Here is a 21,398-nt window from a genome sequence, read left to right on the forward strand (position 1 = left end):
CATATGCCAATGAAAGCATAGAACTTACATGTAATTTTCCGTCCGTCGCCATCACTTCCGGTTTGCCGGAAATACCCAAACATAGCTTATATTTTAAGGATTTGATGCAAAATTGAAATTATAGTGTCTGAAGACGACTTAGCTCATTGTTTTTTTTTTGTTGACGTCACTTCCGGTCAAAACAGGACGGAAGACCTTTTCGTTGCTCTGCAACGAGCTTTGCTCTAGTTCTTTTAATATTTGCATCATTAATATACACGCGTTATGAAATGAACATAATTATAATAATTTGTAGTACATGTACGAGTTAGGGCCTGGTAAACTTCAAAAAAATTGTATGTGTATACTTTTTGATTTTCTTTATCCTTGCAATAAAGATTACCTGTAACTTTTATAAAACCTGAAGCTTACACATGCGTCACGAATAAAAAAGAATATATTGTTTAAAAAAACAAAGCCTGGAAATTTGAAAATTATGACTTTTTTAATTCTGCTATTTTAACTGCTGAGAGGTATTTACAATAAATATTTTGTCATTCTTGTTTTCAACGTTTACAAATTTTCAGTGAAATTTCATTCCTAAATTATTTGCACTATCCTGTGTATTTTTGAAAATGCTGCAAACACAGGTGTGTCAAATTCGCTTAATAAATAAGAATATAAGCTCGGTTACGTTATATAATTTTTTTTCTCTAAGAAATCGTTCGATTGATACGAGATCTTTATTTGAAATTTGATTTTTTTTTGTACTGGCCATATAAGATGAAGGGAAATTAAATATTGAATATCTATAAGAATCTAAAGTCAAATGAATATTTTACTTTAAATCAATTTATTAAAGATAACTCATCGACATGTTTCATTAATCTCTCGATCATTGTTTTGGACGAATCATCATTTTTGCCGACTTCAGGGACAACCAAGTTTTTCCCCAGGTATACCAAGACAACGCTTTGGTGTCATTCTTTGGTTCCTTCCTGTATGCACCATTAAGATTAGTGCTAAAACAACCACTAAACCATCCTGCTGTCATGTACTTGGTAGAACAATGAGCAGAAGATGTGTCGTTGTCTTTGTCCTTAGTGCTAAACTTCATCTTGGAAGAACCCAAAGCTATCACCTGTAAACAGATTAGTAAAGTCTCTCTCTCAGGAAGAAAGAGAAAGACAGAGATTGACAGACAGACAAACAGAAGGCAGAAAGTGTGAGAGAATACTGTGGAACCATGCACTCTTCGGATGGGGGGGGGGCAATATTCGTGGATTTTGTTCGTCACCCCATAGCTACGAATTTACATCCCCACATTTATTTTGTAAACAATAAAAACTACCATGCAAAGGTGTAACCCATAAAAAATTGTCCCCATGAATAAGTTTGTGATTTTGCATGCCCGCGAACATATTTGCCTCCCTCGAAATAAAATGATCAGTTAATTTATATAGTAAATAATGCTCTGTAATAATATTTGTTATTATTTTTGGAAATTGGTTTATTTATTCGGTATCTGAAAAAAAGTTCCCACATGTGGTTGTAAAATGCATCTTTCTTCCCTTACCGAGGCCTTTGGTTCCCTTGAATCCTCCTACTGTAAGCTTATACTTGTCAGCCTCGTTCTCGATGTAAAACGTAGAGTAGGTTGCGTGTGCTTTGTGTCTGGAGAATCTTTCCAGATCTATTCTTAGTTCTTGTTTCTTGTCTTTTGTCAAAGTGTGAATAGCATCATTTCCTAAACATAATTTTAAACATAATTATACAGAAAATAAAAATTCGAAAAAGTATAATGTTTTGTAAATATAGATCTTACCCAACCAATATTTGATTTCATTAAAAATCATTGAACAACAAGTATTTTCTTTACCCAGCCAATATTCATGCTTGACGTCACCAAATCCATTCTTGTACTCGGCCCAGTTCCTGTAGAAGTCAGTTACGCCATCTTGTCGTCTTTGTATCACCTTAATTAGATATTCCAAATTTACTTTAGTTGCTTTGTAATATTTATTTAGTGCATTCACTTTCAAAAGATTTTCACCAAAAGTTCCGAATTTAATTAAAATAAATTTATTGTTATTGTCTTTGTATTATTTAAAAAAAACTGTTTCCATTAAGTTTTAGAATTCAGAGAATTTCAAAATAATATAACTGTAACAACTGTTGAAAATTCAGGTTCTCTTAGGCTGAATCCTTAAAAACATTCAACTTTGATCGGAATTGTTTCTCTTTGTCATTTTAGTGTTACAGAAAAAGCGAGTAGCTACCAAGCTTTAATTCCCCAATCCTGATGAAAAAGTCTGTATGAAAAAATAAACCATTGCACGTTTTACAGAATGTTTTTAACAGTAGAAATAACTTTCCACTTTCTTCAAGTTTCTTCACTGATTCTTCACTGTTAATAAATAAGAAAATTTAAACATTTTTCATATTATTATTAAAAATGTTAACAGGGTCCTATTATCAATAGTGTGTGTGAGGGGGGGGGGTGGAAATAAATGAAAACAAGAGGCCCAGGGGCCACATCGCTCACCTGAGCAAATCAGCTAGGAAGAAGCACAAATCAGATCAGAACTGAAAAGTTCACTGAAGGGAGGGGAGGGGGGGGCTTGAATTTTAATACTACTTGAGATAGCCTTCATATTGATACAGCATATGACATTGCTGTTCTTGAAAAAAAGATTTTTTAAAAACATTTTCTTCCTATATATAACTTCATAATAATTTGAATTTGATTCCCCATTGTTTCCCTCCCTACCCCCAAAGGGCCATGATTTGAATAAATTTAAATCTTCAATACATGAAGATGCTTAAATGTCAATATGACTAAACATAGCTTTTCTGTTCTTGAGATTTTTTCCTTTATTTTTCTATGTAAAACTTTGATCCACCATTGTGGTCCCACCCTACCCTTGGGAGTTATAATTTGAACAAATTTAATTCTACACTACCCAAAAATGCTTCCATATAAATACTAGTACTAATTATGACTTTGCTATTCTTGAGAATTTTTTTTTATATATTTGAATGTAAAACTTGGATCCCCAATTGTGGCCCCATCCTATCTTTGGGAGTTATGATTTGAACAAACTAGAATCTACACTTCCTGAGGATGATTCCACATAAATATCACTAATCATGGCTTTGAAGTACTTGAGAAGACGATTTTAAAAGACTTCCCTATCTAGTTCAATGTAGAACTTTGATCAGCTATTTTGCCCCCCCCCCCCTCCCCCAACCCCCAGGAGTCATGATTTGAACAAACTTGAATCTACACTACCTGAGGATGATTTCACATAAGTTTCATCTTTCCTTGCCCAGTGGTTCTTGAGAAGAAAATTTTTAAAGATTTTCCCTATATACTCCTATGTAAAATTTTGCTTGGCCATTGTGGCCTCATCCTAGCCCCAGGGGTCATGATTTGAACAAATTTGAATCTACACTACCTGAGAATGATTTCACAAAACTATCATCTTTACTGGACCAGTGGTTCATGAGAAGAAAATTTTTAAAGATTTTCTCTATATACTCCTATGTAAAATTTTGATCGGCCATTGTTGCCTCATCCTAGCCCCAGGAGTCATGATTTGAACAAATTTGAATCTACACTACCTGAGAATGATTTCACGAAACTTTCATCTTTACTGGACCAGTGGTTCCTGAGAAAAAGATTTTTAAAGATTTTCCCTATACACTCCTATGTAACACTTTGATCGGCCATTGTGGCCTCACCCTACCCCAGGGGGTCATGATTGTACAAAATTGAATCTAAACTACCTGAGGATGCTTTCACATAAGTTTCATCTTGCCTGGTCCAGTGGTTCTTGAGAAGAAGATTTTTAAAGATTTTCCCTATATATTCCTATGTAAAACTTTGATCGGCCATTTTGGCCCCACCCTACCCCAGGGGGTCATGATTTGAACAAACTTGAATCTACACTACCTGAGGATGCTTCCACATGAGTTTCATCTTTCCTGGCCCAGTGGTTCTCGAGAAGAAGATTTTTAAAGATTTTCCCTATATACTCCTATGTAAAACTTTGATCGGCCATTGTGGCCCCACCCTACCCCCAGGGGGTCATGTTTTGTACAAACTTGAATCTACACTACCTGAGGATGCTTCCACATGAGTTTTATCTTTCCTTGCCCAGTGGTTCTTGAGAAGAAGATTTTTGAAAAATGCCATTAATTTTTCACTAATTCATAATTATATCCCCTTGGAAAAGGGCTTGGCCCCTCATTTGAACAAACTTGAATCCCCTTCACTTAAGGATACTTTCTGGCAAGTTTGGTTGAAATTGGCCCAGTGGTTCTTGAGAAGAAGATGAAAATGTGAAAAGTTTACGCCGACGCAGACGACGCCGACGACAACGACGACGACAGACAACGGACAAATTTTGATCAGAAAAATGTGCAGAAATTAAATAATTGTTAAATAAAAATTCCACGAGAAGTGTAATACTAGTTCCTAATACAGTGGATAACAATACGTATCTTTTTTTATGTTATATTTTACATTTTTTCACAACAAAAAGGGTAATAAGGCTTCATAGACATTGCGTAATTAATTTAAGAAGCAATAGGGAAGAACAAGATTCACTTAATGTGTAGAACGGTCCTGTCCATATGTTATAGATAATTGCTCCAAACCCTATGCTCCATTTCAAACACCAAATTAATTAGAGACAAGGTGCATTTACTCTCCTCAATAAAGATATTTTTTCTGAGAGTCCAGATATTAAAAATAATTTTTGTGAAATTGCAATGTTCTTGAAAATTGTAAAAAACGGTAAACGGGGGGGGGGGGGGGGGGGGAGTGTAATTAGTGAAGCTTAGTGAAGCTTATATTTAAAAAAAATGTATTGCAAATAGATAAACCTCATCGGACTCGTTAAAATATTGGCTTAGGGAGCCAATTATACATCTTATCGACCCAATGTAGTTGTTTTTCAGACTGAGTATATCTGTATTTATTGTCATACTCACCGTCCATCCTCCTCCGTCCGTCGTCATGTCACAGTACACCGACTTCTTAGTCTTCATGTCAGGATAAATCGTGTAAACACCGTCTTTACTCAGGGGTCTGTGTCTGAGGATATCAGCACAATCCTTGTGTTTATCTTTGATATCTTAAAAAGGTTAAGCCATCGAGAAAAATATCTTGGGAATAATTCATTCATAAAAATTTTAATTCGGAAATGCGTAAAGATTCATTGAGGCAAAACTGTTATACCATAGAGTTGATTTTTAAAAAATCAAAACAAAACAAAAACCAAAAAAATACTCTTGTCATTTAATAGGAATAATTCATTTATAAAAGTTTTAATTAAGTAGTAATTTACTGTAAGTGCATTATGTTCCATTCAGCTTAAACTGTTATATAATATATAGGTAAACACTCACGTGATTTAAGAAACACATGTCCATCCTTCAGTTTATAACTTGACTTTAGATCGAGAGTCATAGGTCCGTGTATGGAGATTGCAGTATTCTTGTGATCCCATTTAGAATTCCTCAGCATGGCTTTGATTTCATCTGCGGGAGAGTTATAGAATTTGGATGATTACCAAAAAAATTTCAAATTCAAACCTGTAGTTTTTTGCATAAACATTTCTTTTACTCTCTTAGGCAACCTTCAAAATTACCATCTTCGCTAGCCAAGGGTTTCTGATACGCTACCAGAAACCCTTGGCTAGCGAAGATGCAAAATCACCTGTCAAATGAAGTCTTATCCCCATGGAATTAGCAATAGAATATACTACTGCAAAGATCAAGAACTTCAGCATGGCTTCCATATTATTTTTAACCGTATGTTTTGTAAGATTTCTGCTTTTTGAGGAATATATAGTTTCATTGGGTAAATAAATTTGACAGCAGAATAGTTATAATGTTGTTTAATATTAAGTATATATTGCATGATCTCCAATCGTTGACACGCAAAAATACAATTACTAATGATATACGTACCTGTCTTTAATAATATACTTATCCAGCTATGTTTTGTCACGAAAATCCGGAGATAAATGTATACAAATAACAACACTGATTATTCATTATTAATTTACTATTAAGCTTATTCCGTTTCAGTTAAAAATATTTTAAAGTGTTTTATGTCTCAATAATCGATAATGACTCTTGTAATATTTTTTTTTTTAAATCGCATCTTATATTTAATGTTGTGAAGCTCCCGGCCCATCCCAATCCGAACGAACAGATTTCCTCTCAGTTTTTATGCCGTGTCAACATGGCTATGGTGGCAATTCTTTTTTATTTATTTTTGTAACATTGTCTCCCCATTCCTCCCAGTTTATTTTTATTCAAATTCTACATGCCATGGACTTTTTAATATACAGTGGCGTGCCAAAAGTGAAGATAATTTTATTTTTTTTTCTCTATATATACTGAAAGGAAAAAGAAACGCAGGGTAAACTTTTGAGGTGAATTAAATTTGTTTTTCTTAAAATACTTATTAGTTTTCTTATCTACCTTTTAAAACCATCTTTCAAAAAGATATAACCAAATCTTATAAGATTTTGTCTAATTATTCATAAGTTATTGAAGCTCAAATAACGATACCCCCCAAAAGTGAAAATCGAAAACTCTCATTATCTTCAATGTCTATCTCGTGCATTTGTCAGAGCCTTATTTCTCCTTTGCACGGAATTTCATCAGAGTGTTTAATTTTCAAATCCTGGCTATATTTAGCGTGGGTAACCACGCAAAAAATAAGTCAAGCGGCGCGCGCATGCGCCAGTGAGAGGAATACAACCGTAAGTTGACTGGCTCAAAAAACCAAATTGCAGAATTGTTTTCTTTCAAATTTCGTATGAATGCAATGATTAAAATCATCTACTCTATAAATGTCTGTTTCTGTGGTAGTAAGGTGGCGATTTAAGAGATGGCAGGACGAATAACCCGCTCGTAACATGACTCTGTTTCGCGTTACCGTTATCGTCACGGTTGATTGAAAACCACTCCAGACCCTCTCTGACAACGGCTTAAACGTTTTATGGGGGAAAATTTACAAGAGACTGCTTAGTAAACCGTTGTTGCCTTTTTCATTAATTAGGCAATTCGAAAACAAGACCCCATTGAACTTTCGTAAACTGTGCCAAGATGGCAATAAATTCATAATGTCTCTTAATATTGAAAAACGATGTGCAAACCTCATATGCATCAAATAATGCAACAAGATTTGTTGACAAACTCGTCGTTATCAAATTGCACGTGTTTTGGGCTTTTTAGCGTTTTCCCTACGTGACGTCATAAATTTTACGGTTGAGTAATTCTGAATACTGATTTTGATGCACAGTAACTAAATTTCCCATTTGACCAATTTTCGTAATTTTTGGTCATGTGGTCAAATTTTTATCGAAAATTATGCTACCCTGCGTTTCTTTTTTTTCAGTATATTTCATTGAAAACAACATTTTGTAAAATCATAGGTAAATGGTAAATTTTTGTACAATCCAATTTTTTATTTCAGTAAATGTGTAGTTATCTTTCTTTAAAAGATCATTACACGTTTAATATCTAGTATATAAATATTGCATGTAGTTGAGTGTAACATTGAAAATTTTCACCCCAAGAAAACCATTGTCAACCGAGGTTTTCGAGGGGTGAAAATTTTCAATGTTACACTCAACTACATGCAATATTTATTATATTATACTGAATGTTTTATACAAATACATACTACAGTGAACCGTGTGCGCATAAATTCCGCGCAGTCGCTATTTTTTGTAATACCGCCCGTCGTCAAGCAATGTTGACTGTTGCTACGCAGGAGGGCGTGGCTTCATTATTCAGCGCATAGTAGTGTTTTTTACCAAATGTTTCTCGACGAATCAGATTCAAGTAATTTACATGAAAGTATAATATTAAAATATAGCTCATCACTAAACATCAGTTCTAAAATTCAAGATCAGTTATATTGACTATATAATTCATTGTGAGTATATGACAAAAATTCATGTCACGCTTAAATTACAATATTTTTAAATTATCAATGCTTATCAGTTAAAAACTATTGGTTTTTTTTTTAACTACAACAATTTCTTGAATTATCAAGAAATTTTTGATAAAATCTGTCAAGAAATGTTGTCATAACTGTGATTTTACAACTATATTGTTTTCAATGAAATAATTTAAATTATAAAGAAAAAATAAAATTATCTTCACTTTTGGCACACAACTGTACCTGTATATATTTTAAAATTCTTACCTATATTTTATATTATCCCATGATACATGCATTATTATAGTATTACATGGGTATTCTCTATTGAGAGGGTATATTAAACGAGAAATCAACTTCTCACTATATTTTTCTCTATTGAGAAATTGATGGCTCGTTTTAATACTCCCCCAACCAGAGATAAATAAATTCAGTTCTGTTTATGCAGGGTTTTTTTTATGTTTTGCACTTTTTTCATGATATGAGAGATTATAATAGATAAAGACAGATAAAGTACAAGCATCTTCTCTAGCCAAGGGTTTCTGATACACGACTCTCCTTCATGGGGAGAGTAGCGTATCAGAAACCCTTGGCTGGCTATGATGGGGTACAATTTGGTTTGAACAGTTGTTACTTACGAAAGCCCAGAAGGCTCATTCGAGATTCGAGATTCAAAATACGAGATTCGAAATTCGAGATTCGAAATACGAGTTTCGAGATTCAAGATCCAAACTAACCAAGCAAAAGCGGATTCAACATTTGATTACTCCCCTTTATTATGTTTTTACTATCAAGAAATCGTTTAAAATAATTATAACCAATGGGTCATTTGATTAAATTACAATGCAAAAAAGAGGGTTTTATATATATTAGAAGGAAATTTAAATATATATTAGAAGGAAATTTAAATAATTAGCCCCCCTCTAAATCCGCCACTGCCTGATATATGTATTCTATTTAATATTTAAGAAGTCATAATATAAATTGAAGTATATATTGCTGATCAAAAATCAAATGATTATTTAAAGACGTACAACACACTGGGGGAGATAACTCTTGCGATTTCAATTGAACGTTTGACGTGACGTCAAATTTAACGTCAAAAATAAAGCGTCAAAATGACGAGTAAAACGATCCCGATGTATTTCAATCATTAAAGAAAAATGGGATATGGGGCTTAGCTGTGATTATGCGTATGTTAACATGCGTTCCATACTCAGTCAATAAGTATTTTTTAATTAACCCGATTAAACTCCGTAAAAAGCAAGTAATAGACATAAAATACCATACCTTAATGTTTATTTCATTTCATTCCATATACAATAAATTGTAAACTTGATCAAAGCGCAGCATTTTTTTTTATTCTGAAAATTTTATTTTAGTTACATTGCCGAAGTTCTCATTATGTACAATTGGCTATATAACATTCCTATTAATTAATGGTCTTCCTTACAATTTGTGCATTTACGATATAGATATTGTTTTTCTTCTTTAATTAAATAAAACAACAGTAAACAAACAAAAAAAACTTTTTACAATGTAAAATCGATGTTGTTCTCAGACCCTAACTGATCAAAGAGGAACAACTCAAATGTAGGAGATGTTTATTTTCCTCCCTTTATACACGGTTTTCCACAGAAATACATTTACAGCAAGACCTGATAAATCCGAGAATTGAATACTATAGACCTCATATACACAATGTAAGTATAGAATTGAAAAGAATTGTTCACTAGTACTGAAATTATCTGCATTTATGAATATCGGCTATTGCAGCAAATCGTTTGACTTTCTGTCACTGCCAACAATGCAATGTCGGTTCGCATTTCCTCGAATCAAAACAAAACGTAGCCTATAAGATTTTTAAAAATATCAATGTGCGATTTGATATAAATTGAAATAGATGAAGAGTTTAATGTTTGATATTTTGAAGTTTATGTGGACGAATACGGAATTTTCATTTTAACTTTAGAAGCAACGACATTGAAAGAATACGTACAATATCAACAGGGGTGTACATCTACGCAAATGTCGATGTATCCCCACGGCCACATCCTGTCTCGTTTGAAATTATAATGACATGAAAGAAACTACAATTATTCCATTTATATCACAGGAGAATTGAACATACAAAAATTTTTTTTATAAATAAGATTAAAGAAATAAAATTAAAAATCAACATATTCAAGTTCAACATAACTTGAATTCGTATCTAGGTTTCATGACTATGGAATGCATAACGCGTACATATATGGACTTAAAACTAAAAGCCTTCAGTAATTTTTTTCCTGATACATATAAAAACAATAGTCAATATTTATTCTGCATTCATTAATTTAAAAACTAATGCATACCTCTGGGATTCAAATGAAATACTAGTATATTTGCACTGTAAACGACGTTTCGTCAAACGCTAACATTGGTCTGCGACGCAAAAAAGGAAGGGGTGGGAGTGTTAGGGGTATTCAAAAATTTCCTATAAATCTACATTTAAATACGTTTTACATATGAGAACTTTTAAATTTGTAATTTAATATATTTTTGAAGCGAAAGCAATATTCCAATTTGATTTTTTTTAAATGTGTATTTGTACATTCATAGCCAAGTGATCGACCCCCGTCTGAAAGACGCGCGGGAACGTGATTTATTGAGAAAGGGGGAGGGGGTAATTTTCCGCTATTAAATCAAAACTGGTCGTACAAAAATTATACAAAAAATTATGAAGATTATTTTTACTACCAGCTACCTAAAGAAAGTTTTTTATTAAAATTAAACGACAGGTTTTTTCACAAAAAAATCTTGAATTTGAAAAATACACAATTTTCAAGGCTTAGATAATTAAAGTTTTTCAGTTTAAGGTCTTTAGAAATTGTTTTGATGATATGTATATCAAAAAGATGACCATGTTTTAGTGTTAAATGGTTAAAGGAATAAGTCAATGAAATTTGAACATGGCTTTTTTGAAAATCAAGGTTTAAGTAGTTCATTGATTAAAAATTTTCTCTCCTTGTAAACAACCAAAGGGGGGTAACTTTTGGAAGTTCCTGTCCAAAAACCACTCGAACGATTTTGTCCAAAATATGCATACATGCAGTAGATATAGTCATGTACTAAATATACAAAAATAACGAAAATTAAACGACAGGATTTTTTGGGGGTAGGTGTGTTGTACATCCTTAACTTTCCTTCTAATATATATAACACTCTTCTTGTATTGTAATTTAATCAAATGACTCATTTGTTATAAATATATTAAACGATTTATTGATAGATAAAACATAATAAAGGGAAGTAATCAAATGTTGAACCCGTATTTGATTAGTTAATCTGGATTTTGAATCTCGAAACTCCAATTTCGAATCTCGAATTTCGAATCTCGTATTTCGAACCTCGAATCTCGAATGAGCCTTTTGATTGGTTAATCTGGATCTTGAATCTCGAAACTCGAATTTCGAATCTCGAATTTTGAATCTCGTATTTCGAAACTTGAATCTCGAATGAGCCTTCTGGGCTTTCGTACGAATGAGCCTTCTGGGCTTTCGTCTACGCAGTTACTTACCTTGTGCACAATTCGACCTGAAACCGTTGGTGAGAAAGTGAAAGTAGAAGTGCACCCTCGATCGCGGCTCCATGTGGAATTCGATAATCACGGTGATAAAGAACTACAGATAACCCTTCATTCATTTTTCATATTAGCTAACATGTCTAAAAACTTTCCCGATTTAACGTCTGTTTGTGAATCATCACAATCCAGCGAATTTCCAAAGAGCACGTCTGATTGGAATAGTCGTTTCATAGACAAGCTAGGTGTGCGATGTAAACAATGTGACATCTTTGAAATTATTGTGAACCATTGGCGTTTGTTTACTTTATTTGAGGAAGATCACCTTGAAATTGAAAGTTGTTTAAAAGCTTGTGATTTTGAAACTCATTACGGATGTTTAGAAGACGTACCTGTGGAAAAGGCTTTCGCGCCAGAATTTCAATGGAAATTGCGCTCACAATCACAGGAGAACGAAATTTTAAGAGAGCCTTTAGTTTCAAAATGGTAAGTATGATAAAATTCCAGGGGAAATATGGCGGTGAAAACCTTGAACATATTTAATTATACCATGTATACGGCTGTTCTTCATTTACAGGAATATACTGTAGTCCTGTTAAACTGTAAAATATGTGTTGCAGTAAACAGATATGGAACGCCATCACTGCCTTATAGCATACTACTATGCATTTATTATGTCAATTTATCATTACGTGATGTGAACATATCTTTACGTTATGTCCATTTTTTATGAGATGATGTAAATATATCTTAACATCATGTCAATGCTGCATTACATGAAGTAAATACATCCTTTCATTATGTCAGCACTTCATAACTTGAAGTAAAAAATTCATTATGTGAAGTGATAATGTGTTTAAATTGTGTTAAAACTTTATTGCATGAAATGAATTTTTCTTTACATTATTTCATTTCTTTAATATGTGAGGTCAAAATTGCATTACGTCAAGTAAATTGTGCTTTATAATTAAACTTATCATAACATGAAGTCAAAAGCCCATTCCTTTTTGAGAGTGTATATTTCTATTATATCAAAGCATTATTACGTGATATGGATTTATCTTTATTTTACGGCGAGGGCATCATGATGTGAGGTGAACACATCTTACCTTTATGTCAGTGCTTTATTACGTGGTGTAAAAAGTATATAACATAATGTGAACATATCTTTATATTATATCAATACTTTATTACATTATGTCAAAACTCCATTCCGTGATGTGGATATATAATTACGTTATGTCAACTCTTTCTTATTTGGTTTATATTGTGTTAACTCTTTATCATGTTGATTCCAAAAGTTCATTACCTGATGTTAAACAACAATTACATTATCTCAAAGCTGTATATCTAGTATATAATGAATGTTGACGACCGTGTTTTAATGACTGGTAAGAAGGGGGGGGGGGGTCCTGATTGATTAGGACAAATATCAACCCCCCTCTTTTCCCAGACTTAACTTTACTATATAGAAAATGTAATGTTCATTGAAACTGTATAGCCCCCACCTAGTGATGGAACGATTGTCGCCGACAATCGATTGTCGGTCGTTAGGAGCTCTTCGATGCTACTAATCGATTATAAAATAAATGTCGCCGACATCGCTAACAAAAAATAAAATTGTCATACTTTAATTTTATTACCAAATCCAAGAGCAAAGAGCATAAAAGCAGTGATGAACGTTGAAAACATGGAAGGATTCCGTGTCTTGTTGATACTTTTACCGCCATGATTAAATATGGGGCTAGACTAATACCAGGAAATGCTAATATTGCAAGGTTTTACTATACAAAGGAAAACATAATTAGTCTAGTCAATCTTTAAACGTAATTATTATCATAAATACAAGTCTAACTTCTGGATAATTACTTTTAAGACTTGCAATTTTATTATTTTAACTAATTAAAACTAATTTTAAGAAAAATATACATGTATTAAATGAAAGGTGGGACTAATATCAGTAAAATACCCATTGCATGGACTTTATTAAAAAAAATAAAATAAATTTCCATTCTGTTTCAATAGTCTTATATAGTCCTATATTGTTTAAAGTAAACAAAATATTATTTTCCACTTTTTATAAAAGAAAATTCAATTAACATTTTTGAATATTTTATGTAAGTAAATGGTTTTTTTTTAAAGTCTGACAGAAATCTGAATAAGTTTCGACTTTTCTATATTAATTTTATTAAAGTTCAAAATTTCGATTATAATCGATTATTAATCGATTATGCCCAGCCGATTATTACCGATAATCGATTCTGATTTTTTCCCGATTCCCCATCACTACCCCCACCCCAACGTTGAAGTATAATCCACTAAGGGTAATGTAATATCTGGGGAAAAAAATAGGACTGATCGAAGTTGGACCCCTCTCCCCGAAATAGGATTTTCGGGCTTGGACTTTTTTTTCTTGGCTTGTCAAGTTTTTTCGGGTAAATGATTTTTTTTTCTGGCTGACCTCCTCTTTCAAAAAAGATGCTACGTCACTGGAGTTAGTAATTTTTAGCTCTACTGGTCAGAGACCAGAAGAGCTTATGCAATAGTAATGCGTCCGGCGTCCGTCCGTCTGTCCGTCTGTCTGTCCGTCTGTCTGTAAACAATTTTTCAAAATGCTACTCCTCCTACAGTTTTGGTCTAACTTCAATATAACTTGGCACACAAGTAGACTACACTAAGATACATAATTCTGTGTATCGGTTTTTGATTTCGATGAACGGTGTTGCCGTGGTTACTAAAAATAGAAATATCTGTGAAATTCTTTCAAAATGCTACTCCTCCTACAGTTTTGGTCTAATTTCAATATAACTTGGCACACAAGTAGACTACACTAAGATACATAATTCTGTGTATCGATTTTTGATTTCGATGAACGGTGTTGCCGTGGTTACTAAAAATAGAAATTTCTGTGAAATTCTTTCAAAATGCTACTCCTCCTACAGTTTTGGTCTGATTTCAGTATAACTTGGCACACAAGTAGACTACACTAAGATACATAATTCTGTGTATCGGTTTTTGATTTCGATGAACGGTGTTGCCGTGGTTACTAAAAATAGAAATTTCTGTAAAATTGTTTCAGAATGCTACTCCTCCTACAGTTTTGGTCTGATTTCAGTATAACTTGGCACACAAGTAGACTACACTAAAGTACATAATTCTGTTTAACGGTTTTTGATTTCGATGACTGGTGTTGCTGTGGTTACTAAAAATAGAAATTTCTGTGAAATTCTTTCAAAATGCTACTCCTCCTACAGTTTTGATCTGATTTCAGTATAAGTTGGCAAACAAGTAGAATACAATAAGATACATAATTCTGTGTATCGGTTTTTGATTTCGATGAGCGGTGTTGCCGTGGTTACTAAAAATAGAAATTTCTGTGAAATTCTTTCAAAATGCTACTCCTCCTACAGTTTTGGTCTGATTACAGTATAACTTGGCACACAAGTAGACTATACACTAAGATACATAATTCTGTATATCGGATTTTGATTTTGATGAATGATGTTGCCGTGGTTACTAAAAATAGAAATTTCTGTAAAATTGTTTCAGAATGCTACTCCTCCTACAGTTTTGGTCTGATTTCAATTTAACTTGGCACACAAGTAGACTACACTAAGATACATAATTTTGTGCATCGGTTTTTGATTTCGATGAACGGTGTTGCCGTGGTTACTAAAAATAGAAATATCTGTGAAATTGTTTCAAAATGCTACTCCTCCTACAGTTTTTGTCTGATTTCAGTATTACTTGGTACACAAGTAGACTACACTAAGAACATAAAGAGACTTTATCAACGATCATTATTCTATTTAATGCTGTTTATAAAGTTTTAAATCCCAGCTGCTTAAGTACTTTCTCTTCCTTTGCTATAAGTTCAAACCAGTAGAGCTTCAGTCTCGACAGAGACTTCTGGTTTAAAATCATTTCAGGGCCAGAATTCTATTACAAAAATCTACAAGTCGCTCATCTAAATCAATTCAATATGCCTTAGTAAGCATGCATGGGCACATATCAGTGGCAGATATGGGAATCTTGAACAAGGAAGGGGGACGGTATATGGTTGGAGACCAAGGGCGGAAAGTGAAGAAGCTCTCAGGCTTAATAGTTTTATAGAAAAAAGTTTTCAACTTAATTCAGTTAAGCTTATTGTGAAACTAATGCAATGTCCTTCAAAGTTTAAGACTTTTATAAAAAAAAATCAAAATAAAAAGAAAAAAATGATTGCTGCACGACTCATAATATTTGATTTATTTAATTATGAGATTAAAGTAAACACCATTGAATTTCGACGTGACTTTAATTCACAGTCGCAGTGTTAAGGCTTTGCACGTTTCAAGATTATCAATCATTTGTCGCTTAAAGTTTTCATTTAAAGATTTCATTCCCAAATCGCTGAGAATCTCTTCTACGACGGTTTTCTCTCCCGCCATTTTTAGTGCGGAACGCGGAAAATACGTTATGCTCATATAAAGGCTGAGGATACCCGTGTTCGCATAACGTAATAGTGAATCGACATAATGTAGAAGAGTGCGCACAGTATGGCATGAGCTTTTCACATCAGTTAATAAAAACTAAGATCTCATGAAAAGTAAACATAACGAAATGCAAGTTGACGAAATATAATTGTATTATGTGTAAATGTCATAAAGTGTTGACATAATGTAAAGGAAAGTTAACACGATGCAATAGTAGTGTGGGTTAATGTCATAAAGAGTTGACATAATGTAATGGAAGGTTGACACAATGCAATAGTAGTGTGGGTTAATGTCATAAAGAGTTGACATAATGTACTGGAAGGTTGACACAATGCAATAGTAGTGTGGGTTAATGTCATAAAGAGTTGACATAATGTAATGGATGGTTGACACAATGCAATAGTAGTGTTCTGCTATAAGGCAGTGACTGCTTTCCATAAACAGAGTTATTACATGTATTTGGTCATACGGTCAAAAACAAAACGTACAAGCAAAATATCAAAAAAGATATTCCTTTATCAGATGTATATATTCATTATTATGAATTATTGCATTTATTTTAATTTTTGGTAAAATATGAGGGATCATTGTATTGCACTATACTTTAATTAACATGCTTAACGTATATATTCATTTCAATTCAATTCAATTTCTTTATTGATTCATCAAACATGTTGGCATACAACCATGTTACATACAAAAGACAAATAATATCTAAATTTAAACGAAACCTTACCAAACAGAGTAAATGCTGTCTGTAAAGCTAAAGGTCATGTCACCAAATACTAAAATAGTCAGAAGTCTGTAATCAACAATAGTAAGCATCGAAAGTAAGAAGATTTTTTTGTTACATTGAAGTTTAGTACTGAGCAAGGTTGACGTCATGATAACGTGAAACACTTATGTTTATGGCAGGTCCCTGGTTTCTGTATTCATTTTTTTTTTTTGCCAAAATAGCTGTTCTAAATACATGAAATATGTACATGTAGATATGAGTTGTTCCTTGGTGATCTTTCACTTGATCATGTTGGTATCAAATGATTTATTAATTTTAGCAGGTTTTATAGTGGATTTCTATAGGTATCACATATTCTTGCAGGTTTTTAGGTAAGTTGACAGAAATCAACCGCTGTCTCTCCTCCATTATATCACAAACCAAGTCTGATGAAACTGAACAGAGGCTGAAATACCTAGTCCTCTTTGAAAAGGTGCTGCAGGCATTTGGTTTAATGACTTTGTAAGTAATCAGTTTCTAGTGCATGTACAGTGTATTTGTAAGCACCTAGCATCTATAACATTTTCAACCTTAATAGAACATATATAATACATGTACTTCACTTATTTTCAATCACATTATGACCTCTCATATTTGTATTACATGGACCTTGATAAATACACAAATTTTGTTGATTTATACATTTATATGTAGCTCTTATGGGTAACGTATAAGTATTGTGTTTGTAGAAAGAATTTATTTAAAAATATTCTACTCTGTTCTCATCATCAAACAGTGATTGAATCATGATTGAATTAAGACTGAATTCTCAAGTGCATTGAGTAGTGAATGAGTAAATGAAAGAAATAATAGTATCTAGAAAAGGAGCACACAAAAATGAAATGGGAGCAAGATACTAGTAATAGCCATTCTCTGTAAGCACTTGCCATGGTAACTGTAACACACATAGCAACCAATTTTTGCCTGATTTTAGAGAAAAGTATCAAAGAATTTTGACACTTTTATGATAGAGAGTTTGAAGAAATTCTGAGACTAAGCGTGCCACAATTCCTATAAAAAATTGTAAACAGTAAAATATTTCATGGCTTAAGTTGATATCTATTGAAGCGTTTATCATTTTATTAATTTTAGACAATTTCCAGAATGAAAAACTTTAAATTGCAAATATATTAGAATTTGGGAATTATATCTTTCAATTAGAATTGTGACTATTCACCATTGTATAGGAGTGAACCATTCATCATCACACACAAAGTTCAGATCCTTGGTAGAACAATGACCTCTAAACCTGACATTGTCTGTTGTCAAGACAATTGGGAACAACGAACAGTTTGTGTTTGTCAGGTGAGTACAATTTCTTCACAAATATATTTTGAAGTTTGTTGATGTATTTACTTCAAAGCAACCAAGAAATTGATAACTTAAGAGAAACTTTTTCTCTGTCATGCCCAAACCCTATCATAGGCAACTACTAAATGGCCTTGATGAAAAATTATATCCAAATAAAATATAATTTGTTACTTTTATATTTATATATGATTTTGATATTCTAGATTTCAAATATTTTCAGAGCAACAACATAAAAGGAGGGTAAACTTATCTGATCTGGTTTCAGATTTCAGATTTGGTTATCAGATTTCAGTGACTGGTGACCTTGACCAATTAGATCTTGTTTTATTTCATGTAAGAACTCATTAGTCCTGATTTAAGCAGTCAAGAACTCATGATTTAAGCTGCAGGCAACAAATTATTTAAATTTGAATTCATTCCTATCAAGGATCCAACAGTCCTGAAAATGATATTTTATTAACTGATTCGGGAATGATGTCTTAATTAATATGATTTTGTGTCGAAGGGAACATCTTTGAAAGTTTGACTACGTGCTAGTCACATGTTCCACATATGAGGCCCTAAAACTAATTTGTCAGACTAACAGTCATATAAATGTTTTTAAGGCAACAGAAGATATTGAGTTTGGTGTAATAAAACAATTTCAAAATTGCACATGTAGGTAATTAAATCTGTGACATACGAAGGTGATGATTTTGACCCTCCTAAAAAGAAAATCAGAGTTACCTCCAACCTAGATGAGGAAATAATTCGCAATGGTGATCAAGTAGTTCCTTCACAACACATAGGAGACCTCTTTGTGCATCTAGACAAGTCACCAATATCGGATAGAATACTTGGCTTCATCATTGAAAAGACATGGGTAGGCAAAAATTTATTAAATGTAAAAGTTGTTTTATGTATGGTTTTTACATCTTTATTTCATAAATAATAATTTCATTAGTATAAGAAGTACTCAGTATTTCCTAGAAAACTGAATATCCGTGAAGTCTGATGATGGTTATTACTAATTACCATGATTACTAAACACATTGCATGTACTTATAATCTTGTGAAAATAGAGTGAATTTACTTTTTTACAATGTTTTTTTAGGTACAATTAACTTTCCTCAAAGTTTATCCCACAGCAATGGAGAGAATTCGGAATACCCCTGTAAATATAGCTGGATCTTTGATATTAAATGATGGAGAATGCCCTCAACTTCACTACAGCAGGCGCTACAATTTCTTAAATCGACAAGATCGCAAAGATTTATTCAAAGCTTTGCTGCTTATTAAAATAATGATAGTAAGGAGAGAAACAGCTAGGAAAAGATAACAGATTATGGATTACAAGGGTACATTTGCATATCCTACTAATATGATGTAAAAATGTTTGCTTTGAAATATTGCTCTTTCGTTTTTCTTTTGTGAGTTGTGACTCATCTAGACTTGATCTGGTCAAACAGAAACTAGATAACTGAGTGCATATACCATGTACATTTAAGAAATAAAATATCTGTTTTAGAGTTTCATTTGGGTATGACATGAAGTCGGTCACGTGATCAAATTCTATAACGCCCGAAGGGCGTTATAGTAGATTTGATCACGTACCGACTTCATGTCATACCCAGTGAAACTCTAAAAATGATATTTTATTTCTTATATTTATATTTTACTTATTTAGTCGTGTTACAAAGAAATATTTACATTTGCAAATGTTTTCCTTTACATAACACTACTGAAGGCAAGCGTTTTTATAACTGTGTAAATACAGGTTTGGGGTCAAGAGGTCATAGATGTGCGTTTGGATAAACGTTCCACGTAATTTCTCTGTGACGTCATAAAGGGTCGACGCGCGTTTAGTAGATTACATACATGCCGTTGGGTTTGAAAAATTAACGCATTTCACACGTTAAAAGTAACAATCAGGCAAATATAAAGTATGAATAAGTCACAAATGTAAATATAAGTAATAAGGTATCATTTTTTGAGTTTTATTGAGATGTAAAACGGGTTGACACATGATCAAATCTTCCATAAAGCCCTTCGGGCTTTATGGGATTTGATCACGTGACCAACCCGTTTTACATCTCAATAAAACTCAAAAAATGATACCTTATTTCTTAAATATAGGCAAATTTAGACTTTGCTTTGGAAATGCAGCCTAACGTGTCTAGGGCGTCAGTTGACGTCACAATCGGAACTTTCCAAATGGCTCGTGCAGTTTGCTTTCCATACTCAAGAAAGTATGATCTTGTGACCAAGTGTATGTCATTGAAAATTAAATTTCAATTTTATTAGCATTGTTATATAAGAAAAGACATCAGCAAATGTAAATATGTATAATTGATGACCAGTACGTCGATTGGACGATGGCAGTTTGTACATGTATCTTGTTTTTCATATGCTGGAAGTTTAAGGTCAGTTCGTTAGTCATAGAAGGACAAGCGATGTAACAAAAATTAGGACATAATCTTTATTTTCTATCATTCTGCATTAAATGTGTAAATTTCTTTCAAAAAACAAGGAATTTTGAAAGTATCACCATAACAGTAAAGAAATGTACATTATTATAACCAGTGTTCTTGCATTATCTTACAGTAAATCACAGACACAAGCTGAATATCACTGATTGATTATTTTAGATTGACAGTTTTATATGTTCTGTAATCATATTGCATGATATGAGGGTATGTTTGCAAGGTAAAAGTCACCATTTTAGAAATAAACAACGATTATTCAGTGAACATGACATTATGAATAGCAATTGCCCTGCTGGCATATTCCATGATGCACGCTAGTGGGCATCATGGAAAATATGCCAGCAGAGCTATTGCTCTTCATAATGTCATGTTCACTGAATAATCGTTGTACATTACTTATATTTGCATTCTCTGATTTTTTTTTTCAAGAATATCAGAGGAAATCCTGACTTACATAAGGATGCGGCTTTTTGTCTTCAGTAAAGAAAATTAAACATACGGCTTTAAAATCAGTAAACCTGATCATTGTACCTTTTCTCTAATAAATCACAAACAATTTATAAAGTATTTGCCTCTCAAACATAGTTATTATCTAGATACAAGCTGTGCTATCACCACATTCTCTTTAATTTTTGTTTTGATGCAGGTGTGACATCATAGATCAACGTTATTAGCCCCTTCACGATAACTGCGGTACTACTCTTTTGCAGGGCAAAATAATAACGTTTGGCGAAGTTTTTGTCGATGAATAATTAAATGACATATATAAGACAATGACTTTTTCGTCATATTTCGCCAAATTACATTTATATCATTTTGCCCTGCAAAAGAGCAGTTATCGTGAAAGGGTCTATTGAAATCT

The 21,398-nt window shown here is 32.8% G+C and overlaps 1 protein-coding gene and 1 pseudogene across 1 annotated transcript; one reads left to right on the top strand and one right to left on the bottom strand.

Annotated features, from left to right (window-relative positions):
- Window positions 1-776: 776 nt before the first annotated feature.
- LOC134238316 (ryncolin-1-like) lies at window positions 777-5,789 on the bottom strand (annotated as a pseudogene).
- Window positions 5,790-11,504: 5,715 nt separating this feature from the next.
- LOC134238315 (uncharacterized) lies at window positions 11,505-19,603 on the top strand. Its single transcript, XM_062720441.1, has 5 exons — window positions 11,505-11,996; window positions 17,085-17,222; window positions 17,948-18,065; window positions 18,733-18,933; window positions 19,165-19,603. The coding sequence occupies exons 1-5, from the start codon at window positions 11,650-11,652 to the stop codon at window positions 19,387-19,389; spliced, it is 1,029 nt and encodes a 342-aa protein (XP_062576425.1). The 5' UTR covers window positions 11,505-11,649; the 3' UTR covers window positions 19,390-19,603.
- Window positions 19,604-21,398: the final 1,795 nt, after the last annotated feature.

The sequence above is a fragment of the Saccostrea cucullata genome, unplaced genomic scaffold (assembly GCF_032062105.1).
Source record: "Saccostrea cucullata isolate Sc308-1 unplaced genomic scaffold, CSIRO_AGI_Scuc_v1 ctg9318, whole genome shotgun sequence".
NCBI classification, from domain to species: Eukaryota; Metazoa; Mollusca; class Bivalvia; order Ostreida; family Ostreidae; genus Saccostrea; species Saccostrea cuccullata.